Consider the following 17,670-nt stretch of genomic DNA (forward strand, 5'->3'; position numbering starts at 1 on the left):
GCTAGAGGCTTTGATGCAGCCTCTGACCCGAAGAGGTTGCTTAAAGTAATGATAGTTATTACAAAAAACGTCTAGAATGTGGCAGCAGAGTATAAGAAATCATGTAGCAAAAAAGCTCTTTTCCCACTGTTTTAAACAGATTAATGAATAATGATGAAACTTAGCTACATTCTAATGCTAATTTCAAAACAAAAGGGAAACAGATAGAAATATACTTTTTATTCTTGATGAAAGAAAATCTTTCTTTTGGTAGTTTCCATGTTTTTATAGCAATAGAACCGAATCAGTGGGGCCTTGAAAAATCTGTCAAAATACACTAAAACAGCTGGGAGCAAAGAGGGCTGCTTCTGTGAAAGTGGCTAGGAGTGAATGAGTTAAATTGGTTGTTGATAGAAAACTAATATTATCAAACTTTTTTGGAGCAGCAGTATCTGCCCCACCTGAGCTGACACAGACTCTGGAGCCGAGCCTGACAGGGGAATTTCATACGAGTCTGAATGGGGGAAAAACCATGACAGAATATGAAAAACATGAGGGACCACATCAGAATTTGATTGGCCGGGAGGGAACAAGCAAACATCTGTAACAGGCCGTAGGCCGAACCATAGTGCACTTTTCAGCCTCAGGGACTCAGCAGAAACTGTGAGAAATCTTAGAAAGACTTGAATATGGAGGGAAAAAATGGCCAAAATCCCATTGTTTACCTTCTCTGTATATGCCTTGACCAGCAAGTACAGTGGCTTTTATGGGAAAAAGTACCGGTAATGGCTCATGGTTTAGAATTTTATAGCCACAGCTTCGGTCAGCCACTTCAACAATATAGGCACGGAACATGACCCACTCGGATCCAATGTTGCCTGCCTCCAAGACGAGTTCTGCCAGAGGTGGGATCTTTTGAAACTCCCTAGACATTCCCAGCAGACCCTTCCAATACTGTACGTTTGGGCCTGACCCCCACAATCAGAGCCAACACAGCACCTGGAGGTGATCAGCTGACAGGTCCACCCCTTTCTTCACCCGAGTGTCCAAGCAAGTCTGATGACACAATCACAATGTTGATTATCCAACTGTAGCCAAGAGCGTCCTGGTGCCAAGTGCACATATGGACACCCTTATGGGTGAACATGGTGTTCGTTAAGGACAATCTGTGACAAGCACAGAAGTCTGTGGGGGTTTAGAGGGTCTTGCGCCATTGTGGAATCATGATGAGGCCACATTGTGTTTGGCAGACATTGTAGTCTTGCAGTCAGTTTTTTTAAATATCGGTAAGCAGAAGTTTTAGAAGTGTAAAACATGTTTTGATGGGCACTCAGATTTTAAATGACATTAAGATTATTGAAGTTGAGTTATGAAATGGTGTTGAGTGCACCATCTTGAGATATGTGTGGACAGGTTCATTGAATTGGCTAATAATATCCCAAAACACACACAGCACAAAAGTCATATTTTTAACCAACTGGTTCAAGATTTGTTTTCATTCTTTGTGCTTTTTCTTTTCCTCTGTGTGTTGCTTTAAGAGCAGAGGAAAAGAGAAGAGGAAAGGGCCCCCGGGGCCACTTTTTTGTTTTGATGTTTTTTATGGAAACAAACCATCTAAGCAAAGTACTAATAATAGCAAAACAATAATTCACAGGGTGGACCCTTACGAAGCATTTGTCTATTATTTACGGTCTGAATAGCAATGAAAGCATTTGCTGATGAAAGTGGTGCCTAAGTTAAGTGCACAATGCAGTAATGTTGTGTAAAAATTACAACAACATACGTTTCCAACCAAAAGGAGACTCCCATTGTTAGACTAAATATAAGAAAGCAAAGGGCAGTTCAACTATTGGTACTCTCTTGACAGGACATGACCAATCAAAACAACACTCACATCCGAAGTAAGCAATCCACAACATATACTGTACATTTGTGAAGTCTGTACATCCCAAAATCATCTGGCCAATGACATGATAGGTAAAAGATTTGCCATATTAAACTTCTTAAAAATAAAATGGTTCTATTGATGTTTGATGTTGCATTTGAATTAGGCAAAGTAAGCTGTTTCTTCTGGATGAACTCAAACCATAACATTTCATTTCAAGTCTTCGAACTTCACAGGAATTCATTTTTCTTCTTTTTTTTTATACAAAAAAACTATTTAGAGTAAACCAACTTGCATGTTTTTGATAGGTGAAAGTCTGCTAGATAACACAGAGAAAAGCCACACAAGCACACAGAGAACATGCAAACCTCACTTGGAAAGGTCAGAGATTCTGAGTTCATCAGCATCAAGAATTGCTTAATGTATTGCATATCTGTGATGAGGAGGATGAAATAATCCTGCTTTATATACCAATTTTCATGTCACTTTCATCTCCGAGGAATTGATATCATCCTCTTATGAGTTTGAAGTAGAGGGAAGGGGAAACTCCAGACAGGTGCCTTTAAACACATGCATCCTGTTTGTCAAGCCACCCAGCCATGTTTTGGAATCCTTCCTAGTCTCTCACATAAACATGCAACGTCTCTCATCGTGGTTTAAATACAAGGAAAAGAACCAAGAAACTAATGTCTCATATCTGCTAAAGGGCAAGTCAGATGAGGTATTGTATATTCATCAAGTCATGTTTAATAGCCAGCTAGATGGTTTACAACCTAATATTTCTTCCCTAGATGTATTAGTTTGATGGCTCGTCAACTTTGTGGCAACTTGACAAGTGGTGAACTTTAGACACAATTGTTCACTTGTGCTCACTTTGTTATCAGAGGGAAGAGGAAGCCCAAGGCAAGGAGGTTGTGAAATAAGAATACCTTTAGCTGTTAAAAAATATCATTCATGCTGAAAGAGAAAGACACAATGCCAAAACTGTGTTTGTGTGCGGTCTGAATAAAAATCTTATGTCACAAAACAGCCACCTGGTGGTGACTTAGGCCTTGTCAACAAACAAACTGAAATACAAATGTTGTAAGTGTATAACTGTGTGTGATTCTGTGTGGTTCTATACAGTACTACAGCTCAGTAGAGAAGGAAACCATTACAATGGGTGTGGTAACCAACTCAACTGCTAACCGTGTCTTGTTTTCCTTAGCTGACATGAGGGAAGTCCCCTGTCATCATTTGTTAAACAGACCTTATTACTCACACCCAGCCACCCACTCACACAAAAACAAACACACATGCAGATAGAACTGCTACAACTGTGAAGTGTATGTGTATGGGTGTTTAAGTGGAGGATTTAGTGTAAGGTTTTTATGCAGTTCAGCTTTCACAACTCTCTTACTCTTGAGTAATTTGATTTCAAAGTACCAGAATGGAAGAAAAAGTTTAGTACCGAGCTCCCAAAATTTGTATACAGTACATATTCATTAAAATTCCAGACACAAAAGCAATTCCTTATAACTAGTGAAGCTAAAAAGCCGAGCATATTTGTATTATTATATTATTCTTACCTTTGTTTTTCTTTTTGCCGAGATCCCTTGTTGGTATAAGCGTGGTCTCTGCAGGACAGCTCAGTTCAGAAGACAGTGTTTCATTGCTTGGAACTGCAGGAGGTTGGGTGACAGTTACTTGGGTTGTAACGGCGATGACAGGCCGTGAGAAGGAGGCAATTCTCTGCAAAATTGACCCTACACTATCTGCGACATCACTGGGACGGTGTTCCAAGGAGCCAGTTGCTCTTGGGCTGGAAGGACTAGAAAAGTTGGGAGGGACAGGTTTCACTTGAAGAGCTTGAGGCCTAGAAAAGGTTCCCAACTGCGAAGTCTGGGCTGGAGATAGCGGCACTGGTGAGCGGCTCACCTGTGGAACAGGGATAGAGACCGTGGAGGAATGACTTGAGAAGGGCAAAATGGGATGGTGAAGGGAAAGAGGTGGGGTATCGGAAGAACTATCAAGGCTGCTGAGGGAAGCTGATGGGCTTGCCAAAGTGGATGGGGAGTTGGCGTGATGTTGAAGACTCCCTGTGTCCCTCGGAGGAGGCTTAGGAGGGTTGGAGTTGATGGGTCGCCTGTGAACTCTAGCTGGGGACGTAACGGAGGTGTTGTTAACTAAGCTATCCAGGTCCAAGGGAAATTTACTGAGACGTGGTGTCTCTTTAGCTTTGGGCTGGATAGTCTGGGGGCCTGAATAACGATGATTGTTGGGGCTACAGCTACCCTCAACTTCATGGGAATTGGCATTTTGAAGCTGGCTATTCCAGGTAGCATTAGTATTAGTATATCTCAAGTCAGGAGAAACCTGGTCTCGATTTCTTTGTACACCTAGCATGCTACCTCCTCCATCACAGATTTGAATATCAAGGCTGGGAATGGAGCCATGATTAATCCCGTGAGGATCTGGGGCCCCCAATGACAATCCTACTCCTTGATCCAATGCTGAGTGGAAAACAGTCCCATGAGAGGAGAACTTCTTTATGTTGTGGTTGTTTCTCAATTTAGCACCTGCTTGTAGCTGCTGTTGTGAGAGCTGGGGCTGGATTTGGTGGTACTCACTCTGGGGCGGTGGACCCAGATATGATGTCAGCTTGGTTGGATGAAGTGAGCCTCCACCAACTCCAGAGTACTCAAGGCTGGAAGTGGAGCTATGAAGGCTGTCATTGTCACTTCCTGGACCACGCAACATGGAGAACCCATTGTTGGGGTTCACCCTGCTTTGAAAGGATGCTGCTCGAGTCACAGAGGCGTTGTTGTTGTTGTTAACGGCTGGTTTGTTCATGGTTCCCCGATTGAAGGACAGACTGCTGACCACTGTGCGCGATCTAAGGACTGGGCTGGGATTGGAACTCCGGCTGGTATGGGTGTGGTACCCTACAGAGCCCAGCTTGTTGATGTTGTTGAAAGATGAAGCAGGAGATTGTCCTCCTCCCCTATCCTCACTGGCTTTGTTCTGGCTGTGAAAGAAATGTGACGGCAAAGGAGAGACTGGGGAGGATGCAGTGGATGCTGAGGAGAAGGATGGTATGTCATCCACATCTTCAATGTCAAAGGATCTCTTCAAGGCTGCAAGTAGAAAAAAAGTAGAATTTGTTAGTAACGGAAAGAATAGAATGGTAATGGAAGACTCTGGACTTAAACATAAAAGTGGATTTATGTCTTTGGGTTTTAGAGGGATAAGAGTTTCTTTATTACATTAACTTCCCTAGCATTTAAAGAACGAAGATAAGGATCGGATTGGTTGCTTCAAACTTCATGTAGACCCAATAAAGTACAGAAACATTGATACTGCAGTCCGAACCCCCAATCGGTAATAGTTCTTTGCAACTTTTGTGAACCATCTATTCCAATAAGCCATTTCTAAATTTGCATTCTTGTCTGTTCTTACGTCCTTGTCACAGCCCAAATATTGTTCCAATTGAAAGTACGAGTAAACAAAGAATGCACAGAATACCTGAGTGTTGTTGTTTTTTTAATGTCATGTTCTCAAGAAAAAGATCATACTCTGCGTTCTTCACAATGAGAAGCGGACAATTTTGTTGTTACTACTCATTGCTTCCTGTATCAGACTTTGTTATTCTTAATCAAGACTTTGGAAATATGTTGATTTTAGTTGGTTACTTATTACTAAATGGAAGGAACGAAGATCGTCTACAAGCTTAAGGGCAATGCTTATAAACCGTTATTCCGGATTCTTGAATTTCAACTTGAAAAATGGAAATGAAATATGAATCCATGCTTGAGATTTGAATCTTTGACGTTCCACCAACACATACTTCACATTTAAACTGCAATAGATATACTGTATATACTGAACCTTTGTCCTTGCTCATATTATTATATTTAATTTCCTCTGCTTTCTCTCACTTTTGTTCATGTTTGTCAGGTCTGAATGATCTTTGACACTTGCCTTTGTATGGCAATGGTGTCCCTTTCCTCTGTTGAACACAAACACTCTTCCTTCGTACCGCAAACACAAAGGCGGAATTGAGGACGGGGCTTAAGTCTTTGTGGGGTTTTGTGTTACCAATACCCACCGACTGCTACACGACGCAACACGAGAATGATTGCATGGGTGGTTAGCTCAAACGTTGTGTAAGATTTTACAGCAAGTTCAAGTGATTCTTAACTTTATCTTACAAATATTTACAGCTTAAAGCCCCTTGGAAATATCAATCTTACTTAAGCCTTGGAAAAGCATGAGTAGCCCTTCCTGAGTCTGTATTTCTTCAATTTTGTATTAATTGTATTGCATATATATTTATTTTTTTGAATGCTTCATTGTTGACTTCTTCTTACTTTTTTTCCTTGCCTGCTTGCTCTGAACTAAAGAATGATTGAGTTTAAATTTCTTTGCATTTGTCCACATATACATAGTATTCACATGACCTCACCGACCCCCACCTATCAACCCCGCAGCCATTTGGTGGGTCAAACAATTGTGTGGCAAACAATTGCGGCCAGCAAGACAACGCAAATGCTGAGGAGCGCTCGTGTTGATTTTACTTTTAGTTACTTTGATTCAATTATTTTTGTTCAGTCATTACAGATTTTCACAAACCGCTTCAAAATGGTGCACACATGTGCTGTTCACTGGTGCAAAGTTGGGCAAACAAAGATGTGAAATTAAACTTCTAGATAGTGTTCACATGCCGTCATTTGCCCCACATTGTGTGCCGGTCCATGGAATGTTGAATGGGAAGGGACAAAGAAGTGTCCGGAATTGCAAAGATACATCAAAAGGATTTCCAACTGACAAAGTCTACCTACCAAAGTGTGTTCTGATCAATTTGATTAAGGAAAGTATCATTGTAAGAGTGTAAAAATGCTTTTACCATAATGCGCTCGTGATATATGTGAGCCGCTAGCTGTGGCTAGCTCTGGTTAAAAATAGATCTGGTGGTCAAGATGTTTGATTTTGAGATATCTCCAAATACCCTTCTTAAGGTCTCTATTTTCCTTTCCCAGTAGCCCAAAAGTTGAAATAGTTAAAGTGTATAAAAATAAGTGATGAATCAACAATGTTGTTGTTTTTGTTTTGTGCTTGTTTTTGTCGAGGAACCAGCTACATGATTTGAAAATAACCATAGATTCTTCACCTCGAATTCCCAATTGATAAATGCACATAGCAACCAATAAAAGCCGAAAATACAGAAGACGCAAGAATGTCCATGTTTTGAGAGCCTTCCTACCTCAGCATACGTTGCCATTCAGTCCTGTCCGGGCACTATCGGCAAATGTTTGTAATCCAATCGATTCCACTAATCAAACGTTTCAACGTGTACCGTTGCAAAGAGTGTTGAACTAAATCTTCTGCATGCGTCTTGCTTACACAAGTAACGTTAGAAAAAGCTGGGGGTGACATTCGTCAATAATAAAAGGACATTCGGTGCAAACACTGTTATGTCTGGGGCTCTGATTTTGGTTCCCCTTGCCTCCCTGCATTTTGGGTCCTCCACTCCACACGCCGACAGACACCACGCCGCTCCGCGACAGCACCGTAACAGAATGATCCCACCAAAAACGGACCCAGCGGACCAAGAGGCAGGTACCGTTCCAGTTTCCGGCGGCGCTCGTGCAGCGCCTGCTTCGAGTTCCGGCGGCGCACGTCGTGCGGCAGCGGCCCCTGGCCTGTTCGCCTGTGCCGCTGCAGCCCCTGGCCCGTTCGCCCGTGCCGCTGCAGCCCCTGGCCTCTACGCCGGAGCCCTCATCCGGGTCCCGCTACCGATGTTGACTGTTATTTGGGACGTCTGGGATCCGTCCCTTGAGGGAGGGGTACTGTCATGTCTGGGGCTCTGGTTTTTGTTGGGGGTCCCGATTGGTCCGGAGTGGGGTCTTGCCCTTCCTCGGCTTGACCAATCCGGGCCCTCAGCCACTTGTGCCTGGCCCCAGGTGTGTCTAGTCTCCTCATTAGTGTGGGTGTATTTAGTTCCCGGGTGGTGATCAGTCGGCGTGGGATCACTGCCGCTGACAGACACCACGCCGCTCCGCGACAGCACCGTAACAAACACGATACATACAGAACTGAGTCCGCTGGGAAATTGCCCCAAAATGAGGGGTGGGCATGTCTTTGTTTCAATGTTCAGAGGGAACAATGATTTTTTTTTAAACTTCCACTTTCAGACCTGTTAAAAAAAAACAGACAAAGCAGGGCATTTACACTTTAGAAGACTAAGCCTAGAGAGCTAAACTGTAACTACTTGACCCTTCATATATAATTAGGACTCAAAGAGTCTCTATATGTTGCATGACCGGACTAGTGATCTCTCAGTGCCACACAGACCCACTCATTGACTTAAGGCGTTTATTGACAGTTTGTTAATGTTACTTACTGAGTGAATTTAATGAATGAGCTTTTCATCAGTGTGAACTGACTGCATTTTTAAAAAAATGTTAAGAGAACTAGTGCAGGTCTTTGTTTTTAAAAACTTTCTATTTGGAAAAAAACAAACACCTAACACTAAGCACTTTTTGATTCCGTGAGGTAAATATTTCTGCAGCACTTCTGTGGCTTAAGTATGTGGTCTATTTAAAAGCTGCCATTGTTTTCAATCAGTGCTTTGCGCTGAGACTCACTTCCTGTGGCCTTCAAGTGGCTCCAGACCAGAGTCCTTATCATCCCTTGTCGGCTGACAGAAGTCATACTATGGCAGCTGTAAAACCGGCCTTATGTAGTGTAAAATAATCGTTCACAACAGCGCAAAAAAACCTTGGTTTTAACTGTTTTTAAACATTGTCTAGCTTGCCTCCATGCAAAGTTTGACATCTCGCCGCTCAATAAATGCACCCAGCGTGAGCAGTTGCAGGTTTTCTCTGGTATTTGGAGATAGAGAATAAGACTCGCGTGATTAAGAAGTGCACATATAATGATTGGTTGTGTTTTAGCTTCATTCAAACACATACAGTCCAATTTTAGTTCCTTCCTGTGAAGACTCATGGCCTTGGAAGGCCCCAGGCAGGGTGGGAGGTGTGTGTGTGTGTGTGTGTTGAGGGTTGTGTAGACTTGGCTGAAGCTACAAGTGTGAACCTGTCCTCTGTAAAAAATATAAAGAGTCCTGGTATCAGGTAATTGCTGGCACCCTCCTGGAGACTGGAGAAATAATTACGGTGGCAATTGTGCATCAGGTCTCTGCATTGCTATGCTTTGCTGCATGTGTGTGTGTGTGCATGCACACAGACACGTGCGCTCTATCTACCCTAGGTTCTACTCTCTCTTTTCTCACAGTTGTGCCATCTTGTCCTCTTGACAATAGACCATCAATCTGTTACAAACAGATCATCAAACTGCTCCCAATCTAGCATTTATGTTGTATTATTGCAATTGGAGGGATTTTGACTTTTGATTAAGACTCTCCCAATAACACCGATAGAAGCTTTATGGTAAGAATATCAAATACAAATAATAAGAATAAGAATAATCATAGCCAAAGCTCAAGATCTTACCAACAGTGCTAAAATAGTCAATAAAAAATGTTTCTTATACGTTTCCTTTTGATTGCAAACATGTATTCTTCTTCTAAAAAAATCTTCTTCTAAAAAACAGTTTGCATTCTGTGGCCTTTTTGCAATGCTTACTCCAAAAGCATCAGCATCAAAGGTAGATAAGATAAGAATGTGAGAAGAGAAGAAGAAGAAGAATATACAGTGCAGTTGAATAAGTGCACTTCCATCTACGTAAAGCAGTAGGGCCCCCGCAGTTTCCATTAGCACTATGCATTATTGTATATACTGTATAGATTTTTTTTTTATCAACATACACAGCTAACTTATTTTCCATCTTGTCTGCCTTTTTAAGAATGTCTAAAAATGCCTAAAAAGTGTCTAAAAAGCCTTTGTCAAGCGTTTTATTGGTTTAGGGTTAGGGTTAGGGTTAGGGTCTTACTTTTATAGTCTTACTATAAAATTGGTTACCTCACTTTGACACTTGTGCACTTGTATGTAATATTTCTTGATGGCAACAGCTAGACTTTGGGATGGATAATTTCTTTCCAAACAAATTGCAGGTTGACCAGTACCCAAGAATGGTTTGTCTTGAACCTTATAAGTTACCTACAGTATATTGTAGTATTAAGGCTGCAAACAATCGAGTAGTTAGATAAAATAATAATTATTTTTAAAAAAGCCTAGTCAAAGAACAATTATAAAAGGATTTTCTTTTTTAGATAATGACTGAATCAATCAATGAATCAATCCATCCATCCATATTGATGATCAATCAATCATCATTATCGTCGACATCATCATCATAATTTTTTCCAAAATTTAAATTTATTTTCAATAAACGTTAGTAAGATTCTGGACTATGAGACAAAGTGACATCAGAACTACGATAGCTATTTTTCCGGTTAAAACAGTATATTTGAGTAAGTCCGAATGTGTCAGGCTGTCAGCATCTAATTGTACAAAGTATTTTTTTTTCTGATTAAACTGTCTTTGAAAAGAAGTCCAACGGCTCTTACCAGGCTTTACTGTGTGGGGCACTTGCTTAGCAACTAGCTGCTAGCTACTAGCCGCTAACGCTGGCAATAGGCGCCTTGTTTGACAAACCCAATTCCCAAAAAGTTGGGACACTACAAATTGTGAATAAAAACTGAATGCAGTTATGTGGAAGTGCCAAATTTCTATATTTTGTTCAGAATAGAATATAGATGACAGGTCAAAAGTTTAAACTGAGAAAAAATTATCATTTTAAGGGAAAAATATGTTGATTGTAAATTTCATGGTGCCAACAAATCTCCAAAAAGTTGTGACAGGTAGCAATAAGAGGTTGGAAAAGTCAATTGCACTTATAAAAAACAGCTGGAAGACTAGTTACCACTAATGAGGTCCATTGGCAACTTGATTGGAGTTTAAAAAGAGCTTCTCGGAGTGGCAGTGTCTCTCAGAAGCGAAGATTAGTAGAGAATCACCAATTCCTCCAATGTTGCGCAGAAAGATAGTGGAGAAATATCAGAAAGGTGTTTACCAGCGCAAAATTGCAAAAAGGTTGAAAGTAATCATCATATACAGTGCATAACATCATCCAAAGATTCAGAGAATCTAAACAATCTCTGTGTGAAAGGGTCAGGGCCGAAAAATCATGGCTGAATTCATCATTCGAAGTTCTTTGAGGAAAACTGGGGCGCTATATCATACTGGATAAAGAGGACAAGGACAACCCAAGTTGTTATCAGCACTCAGTTTATAAGCCTGCATCTGTGATCGTATAGGGTTGCATGAGTGTGTGTGGCATGGGCAGCTTACACATCTTTAAAGGCATTGTCAATGCAGAAAGGTATATTCAGATTCGAGAACAACATATGCTCCCATCCAGGCATCATCACTTTCAGAGAAGATCTTGCATTTCTCAACACGATAATGCCAGACCTCATGCAGCACCAATTACAACATCTTGGCTGCGTAGGAAAAGGATCCGGGTATTGAAATGGCCAGCCTGCAGTCCACTTCTTTCACTTATAGAGCAAATTGGCGCATCATAAAGGGGAAGGTGCAAAAAAGAAAGCCCAAGACAGTTGAACTGTTAGACAGACGCGTGTTAGACAAGAATGGGACAGCATTCCTATTTCTAAATTTGAGAAACTTTTCTCCTCGATCTCCAGACATTTGCAGACTGTTGTAAGAAGAAGAGGGGATGCCTCACAGTGGTGAAAATGCCTTGTCACAACTTTTTTTAGATTTGTTGACACCATGGAATTTAAAATCAACATAGTTTTCCCTTAAAATGATATACAGTTTTTTCTCAGTTTAAACTTTTGAACTGTTCTACATGTTCTATTCTGAATACAATTTGACACTTCCGCATAATTGCATTTGGTTTTTATTCACAATTTGTATAGTGTACCAACTTTTTGGGAATTGGGTTTGTATTATGTCAAGTAGAGTTGTTTCTTTTCTTTTACTTTTTTAAACTTTTCTTAAGGATGTGGCAAGTCGGACATATCCCACAAAGTGTTCAAAGCAAATGTAAACAACAAAGATGGCTGATTCCAATAAATTGATTGTTGTTTTGGTTAACACAGTCAAATCTAAATAATATTGGGTTACGTAAAGTTACTTATTCGAATAGCTATATAAATGTTATAATAAATGAATAGATGAATGTTTATAATCGTTATATTTTGCCATTCACGGTCTTTGCCATTGTCAAGTGACGTCGGCTTTAAACTGGTTGGTGAAGTTGGGGTCCTCTTTTTAATTTTTAACTTCGCAACTGTATTTCCGATTTCAAAAGGGCGTTCCTGTGTGTACTTAAGTCCACACCTCCCACAAATGCAGCATTAAGCTGGGGTCCAACTATCTAACTTCCAGTCAAGAAGATGAGTCAAGTCAGCCGCCATCATGTGTCGCCACGAATAATTTCAAAGTAAAAGCGTAGCAAGATACTGATGCCCCTGCATGTGGTAAGATTTTATTTAGAAGTTGGCTTTCTCACCACGTTGGTGGCGTGTTACAGCCATGCATAGCATGAACGGTTATTGCTGTGGCTGGCTTGACTTGTCTTCCCAATGGTGCACACCAATTCAACAGGTACCCGAGGCAGGAAAAAAAAAAATCTAAAGCAGTTTTATTAAATTGAGGTACTCAAATTACTCAAGGACTCATTTTAATCATTTGCAGCAAAGTCTTGTACTCCTTCCCTAAAAACGAAGGGGTTTGACGTCAGTTTTTGACCATGCATGAATGTAAAAAAAGGAAAGTCAAAACATTAGACAATAGTACCTTTTATACTGGCTATCTCAGGCCTGGGTTCAAGAAGGAAAGGCGTAACAGAATGTTCAGCGATAAGGCATTAGTGGGGTAGGTAGCAGCAGGGCCATATCTTTGTATAAAATAGCTCTAGCAGAATAGTAGAACATCTCTGTCACGGAACGCCGGAACACTATTTAAACTTACACACTGGGTGGCATTGTTATGAAAACAAGCAGCATGAATGGTGGAGTCATTACTTCAATAACATTGCACAATACGCTCGTAGGTGTAGTATATACTACATATCTGCTTAAATTAGACGTTGCAGTAATCTAAATACGCTTGAATTTGACAGCAATAATACGCTATTGGGCCAGTGTCATCAGATTTGGGGTGCAAAATGCTTTCTCACCTCTGTAATTACGCCACAAATATGTCTTATTTAATACATTTGAAACGCCTACTGGTAATTCATGAAAAATGAGTTGTAACATAGTTTAACGTACTCCAAGTAGTTCTAGTTAAACACACTCCAGAAAAAATGTATTATGAACAGACAAAAACTTTAACATTTCTATAGCATGGTAAAACAAAGTCTATATTTAATATGTTTTGTCAGACTTAACCAATAGACTGGAATACTTCAATGCAAATGCTATTAGACACCCCTAAAATTTGAAAGATTTTTATTTTACTGGATGCCCTTTAAAAAAAAAAGAGAGAGAGAGCCAAGTTTCAATTTTTGGGTATTTTTACTTCTCACTGTAAGTGGGCAGATATACGTTAGAAAAATTGCATACTGTTAATATGCATGTAAAGTTGATGCTAGTGTTGTCATGATACCAAAATTTTGACTTCGATACTATACCTGCATAAAATACCTCGATACCGGTACTGAAACGGTACCTTGACAAAACTCTAAAACATCAGCAAAAGCAGCAAAATTAAAACTGACAAAAGAACTTCAAATTATTTTTTATTCATTATTAATTCAAAATATTGGGATGTAAACATGTTAACTCTTTGACTGCCAGATGTTTTCAGAAACGGGATGTCGCCAGTGCCAGCCGATTTAAGCATTTTGACTGATCTTTCAAGGTCCACAGAAAATGTTGTGTTTGGACTATGGAAACACACATACTACCAAATAAAGATTGAACTCTCATCTTTCATCAGAAAAAAAAAGTTTGTTTCTACCTTATTCCGTTCTTCAGTAATCAACAATAGAAAATGGTTAGTTTCACCGAAATGCTCTGTTTTGAAACAAAAAGCGGAGAAAAAGAGTTTTTTGTGAAACGATGTTATTTCATGCACTCTAGTGAATTGTACACTTCTTTTTGTCCATGAATGATGCCACAAACACCTAAATAGTGCTTTACTTCTGTAAAACGCTATCACCAACAATGAAAAAGTGTTTTTAGATTGCAAAATATGTTTATTTCCATTCATCAGTGTAACAATTTGACAAAACAATTTCGCAAACTATTTACAAATGTGTGCAACTGTGGTACTACTTACAATTATGTGGATGCTTCAAATACAGTTTTTCTTTTTGTAACGCTCTCCTGCGTGCAAGGAGAGGGACCAGGATTTGCACAACAGATTACTTTCACTTGCGATGGCTCCTTTCGCGTGCAGACGTTACACTTTCTTGACGGCCTTTTTTTCCGGGGAATAGCAAGTAGCAGACTGTACCCATTCCAACGATGAATATGCATTGGACTCGGGGTACTCTTCGTTGTCCGATTGAACGTCCGCCTGTGCAGAAGTGCTCGATTGTGCTCCGCGTTTTCCGGTGTTAGCATCGCTAGCCGGTGAACCTTTATGACGTCGTCATAGCCGCCGCGTCAACGCTTCCAACTTCAGCGTCAACCTCGGAGTCACCATCATCATCATTGATGATGAACATCGTCGTCATCAATGTGCTCTTTAGCGTTGGTCGATCGATGCCTTTCGTCTTTGAAAAAAATTCCCAAGTGTGAGCTGCTTGCAACCGGTCGCCATTGTTCGCTTCCTCGGCCATCTAGCTCCGCCTCACGTCTTCTACTGCCGCGTCAATGCTTCCAACCTCAGTCACCATCATCATCATCGATGATGATCATCGTCGTCATCAATGTGCTCTTTAGCGTTGGTCGATGCTTTTCGTCATTGAAAAAAACTGCTAGAGCGTGAGCTGCTTGCAACCGGTCGCCATGTTCTCTTCCCTTCCCCAGCCATTGTCCCCTCTAGCTCCGCCTCACGTCTTCTACTGACGCCTACCCAATCTTGTCAAAAGAGAGTCATTGCTGCCATCTAGGGGCCAAAAATAGTCATTAGGCTAACTAGATCTGCTTGAAACTTTCACCACAGCTGGCCAAGGCTTTCCTCCACCCGTTTCAAAAAAAAATACAATTGGATGACGTCTTTTAACGTCATTGGCGGCCCTCCGTAGGTTTTTACTTGACGTCTTTTAACGTCCATGGCAGTCAAAGATTTAATGTATGTGCATACTGTATATATTTGTTTATACTGTATGTGCTTTCACATTGCATGCCATATTCTTGAAGTACTGTATTTGACTGCATTTGATGTCACCCGTTTTAAATATTGTCAATACAGTGGCATTCCAATGATTCAATGTAACGTTGCTTGAGTTTGCGTGCATGTCTCTGCTCTTCTCCATTTCACTCCCAATTAGTCAAATGCGGAATCAAAGACTACAAACTGGGAACAAAATAATTCACACTCCACTTATTTTTAAGGGAAGTGTCAAAAATGCATCACAACCTAGGTCTGTTGCTCAGTCAGTGGTCTGAGCTTTTTCTATGCATAACTGTGATTTCCTACTGTGTGCCTGTTCATTGTACGCACCTTGAGTCCACTGCAGGAATGATTGCTGCTTTTTCTTCTGCTTCTCCACAAAAAAACATTTGCTCCTGTTACAAACTGTTTCTAAAACTGAAAATTGAAAACCACACGTGTGTTCTTGATGTGTTTACTGAAAACATGCGTAGGCAATGCCAATGCTGTCGCGTGGCTTCCACTCTGCTTGCGCGCTCCCGTGGAGCCTTAGCGTCATACTTCTCAACGAGGAGTGCACGTCCAGCGAGCGCTTCAGTGCGTGAAGCCATCTTCCTGTGCCCTCTCGCACACACACTGAAAGCGGCGTGTCGCTTACTTAAGGCGTTTTCCACATATACGTACACACATACGTAGACAGGCGGCCATGCGTGCAAGTGTACCTGCCTTTAAAACAGAGTTGGCGGGCTGTCTCGTATTTATTTTTTTAAGTACCGGTACTAAGAAAAAATTGATACCGAGCAGTTTTTGACGCCAAAACATCAAGGTACGGTACTGGTACCGGTATCCCGTGCAACATTAGTTGATGCTGTATAAAATGAGTCATCTTTCCCCAGCAATTAATACAATTACGATATGTTGTTTTTATGAATCCAATCCATTCACATTTTGCTTCGGCTCAATATATCAATAACCTTTATCAAATTCTGCGTTTTCATCACAGACTTAATTTTTCAGTCTGTGATGAAAGTCTTATTTTTCTATTTCATAAATTTGAAAACTAAATTGTGTTAAAAATGTACATTATACATGTACAGTGACATTTTGATGAAATCTACAGTGACATTTTGACTTACTGGGACCTCCCCACCCCTAACTCGCTGATCCTAGGCTTGCCCCTGCTTCAGTGATAACTAAAATGGCAATTACGTCAAGGATGTTAGAATGTTTACATGATAACGCAATTCCAAAAAAGTATGGATTTTTGGGGGGCTGATACTGATATTCGCAGGGAATAGTGACAGGGCCGACCCGCGAATAGCAAAAATACGTATATAATTGAGGCCCAAAAATATAGTGTGTGTGTGTGTGTGTATATATATATATATATATATATTTATATACATATGGGCCTATATTGACTTACATATGCAAAATTGCTGTTTAGAGAATAAGGATCATGCCTGAAATGAGCTTATGAGTCTTCTTCCTGTAAAGTCTGTAAACACTTAAGCGTGAAGCACTGCAGTTGTTGCAGCTTTTGGCAGCAGAACCTCAGAGAATAAAAACATGGGACAACTGGTCGCCAGTCCAAGTAGAAGTGACTGTTGAGTATGAAAGTGCAATACACAGGTAATTAGATGGCTTAAGGTTGAGGTAGCTTTAGTCAAGTTATTACTATATACCAAATGAATTAAAATTTATTTTCAAATGTGAAAATGTATATCAAATCAGACATGTTAATCTGTTAACAATAAATCTGATTTGGCCTTAACTGTTTTCATGAGCAAATTTGTTCAACTTGCTCACTTTTCAAGAGGACTGTTGCCCTGTCAGGCAATTTTTTCTTATAAACCCTAGAATTCAGCAAATTAATTCAAGTTAAATTAATGACAGATTCTTGTTACATTTTTATTGGTCTTGAAGTTAAACATAAAAGTTGAGGAAGAGATAAATAACCTTTAATCATGACATCAAGAAGCGCTCGAGACTTATTAATGTTGAGGGTTCAACAAAGTGTCAGTACAGAGAAAAGCTGGGATGAAATACGTATGATGTATAACCAGCTATGACCAGTGAGATGGATTACTTTGAGAACCAGTAAATTACTGCAAGGACGGGAGGCCCAGTTTGTCCTGTGGACACAATAAGACGAGGCCTAGTCTAGGCATGTCCATGACCATCCTCCCCTTTTTCCCTGCACATTCCATACAGGTAACACTGACACATAAGATAACATGTGCATTGACACTTGAACACACACCAGTGCGCTCCAACACCCATGTACTGTATGTACAACTACCCATACACACTTTGCGGGCACATACAGTATCCGTACTAACACTCGTATGTATTACAACAACTTCCATTCAGTGAAAGCACATTTGGAAAACTCATTCCAACTGATTGATGCTTATGAGTATTTTGGATGTCTGGCAATTATTGACCTCACAAGTACCTGTTGCCCGAAAATTAAGACAGATGCTACAGTCTATTAAATGGCATGTGTCACAAATATTGTCTCTGCTAATGTTTAAAAACAAACATTAATAACCGAATGATGTGGTG

At 40.4% G+C, this 17,670-nt stretch overlaps 1 protein-coding gene across 1 annotated transcript in view; it reads right to left on the reverse strand.

Moving 5' to 3' along the window:
• septin12 (septin 12) overlaps positions 1 to 17,670 on the reverse strand; it is a 77,696-nt gene that overhangs the window by 50,997 nt on the left and 9,029 nt on the right. The window contains exon 2 of the mRNA XM_077557837.1: positions 3,433 to 4,980. Within this exon, the coding sequence (XP_077413963.1) occupies positions 3,433 to 4,980 (1,548 nt within the window). The remainder of the gene's footprint in view (positions 1 to 3,432; positions 4,981 to 17,670) is intronic.

Source organism: Vanacampus margaritifer, chromosome 2 (genome assembly GCF_051991255.1).
Source record: "Vanacampus margaritifer isolate UIUO_Vmar chromosome 2, RoL_Vmar_1.0, whole genome shotgun sequence".
Lineage (NCBI taxonomy): Eukaryota > Metazoa > Chordata > Actinopteri > Syngnathiformes > Syngnathidae > Vanacampus > Vanacampus margaritifer.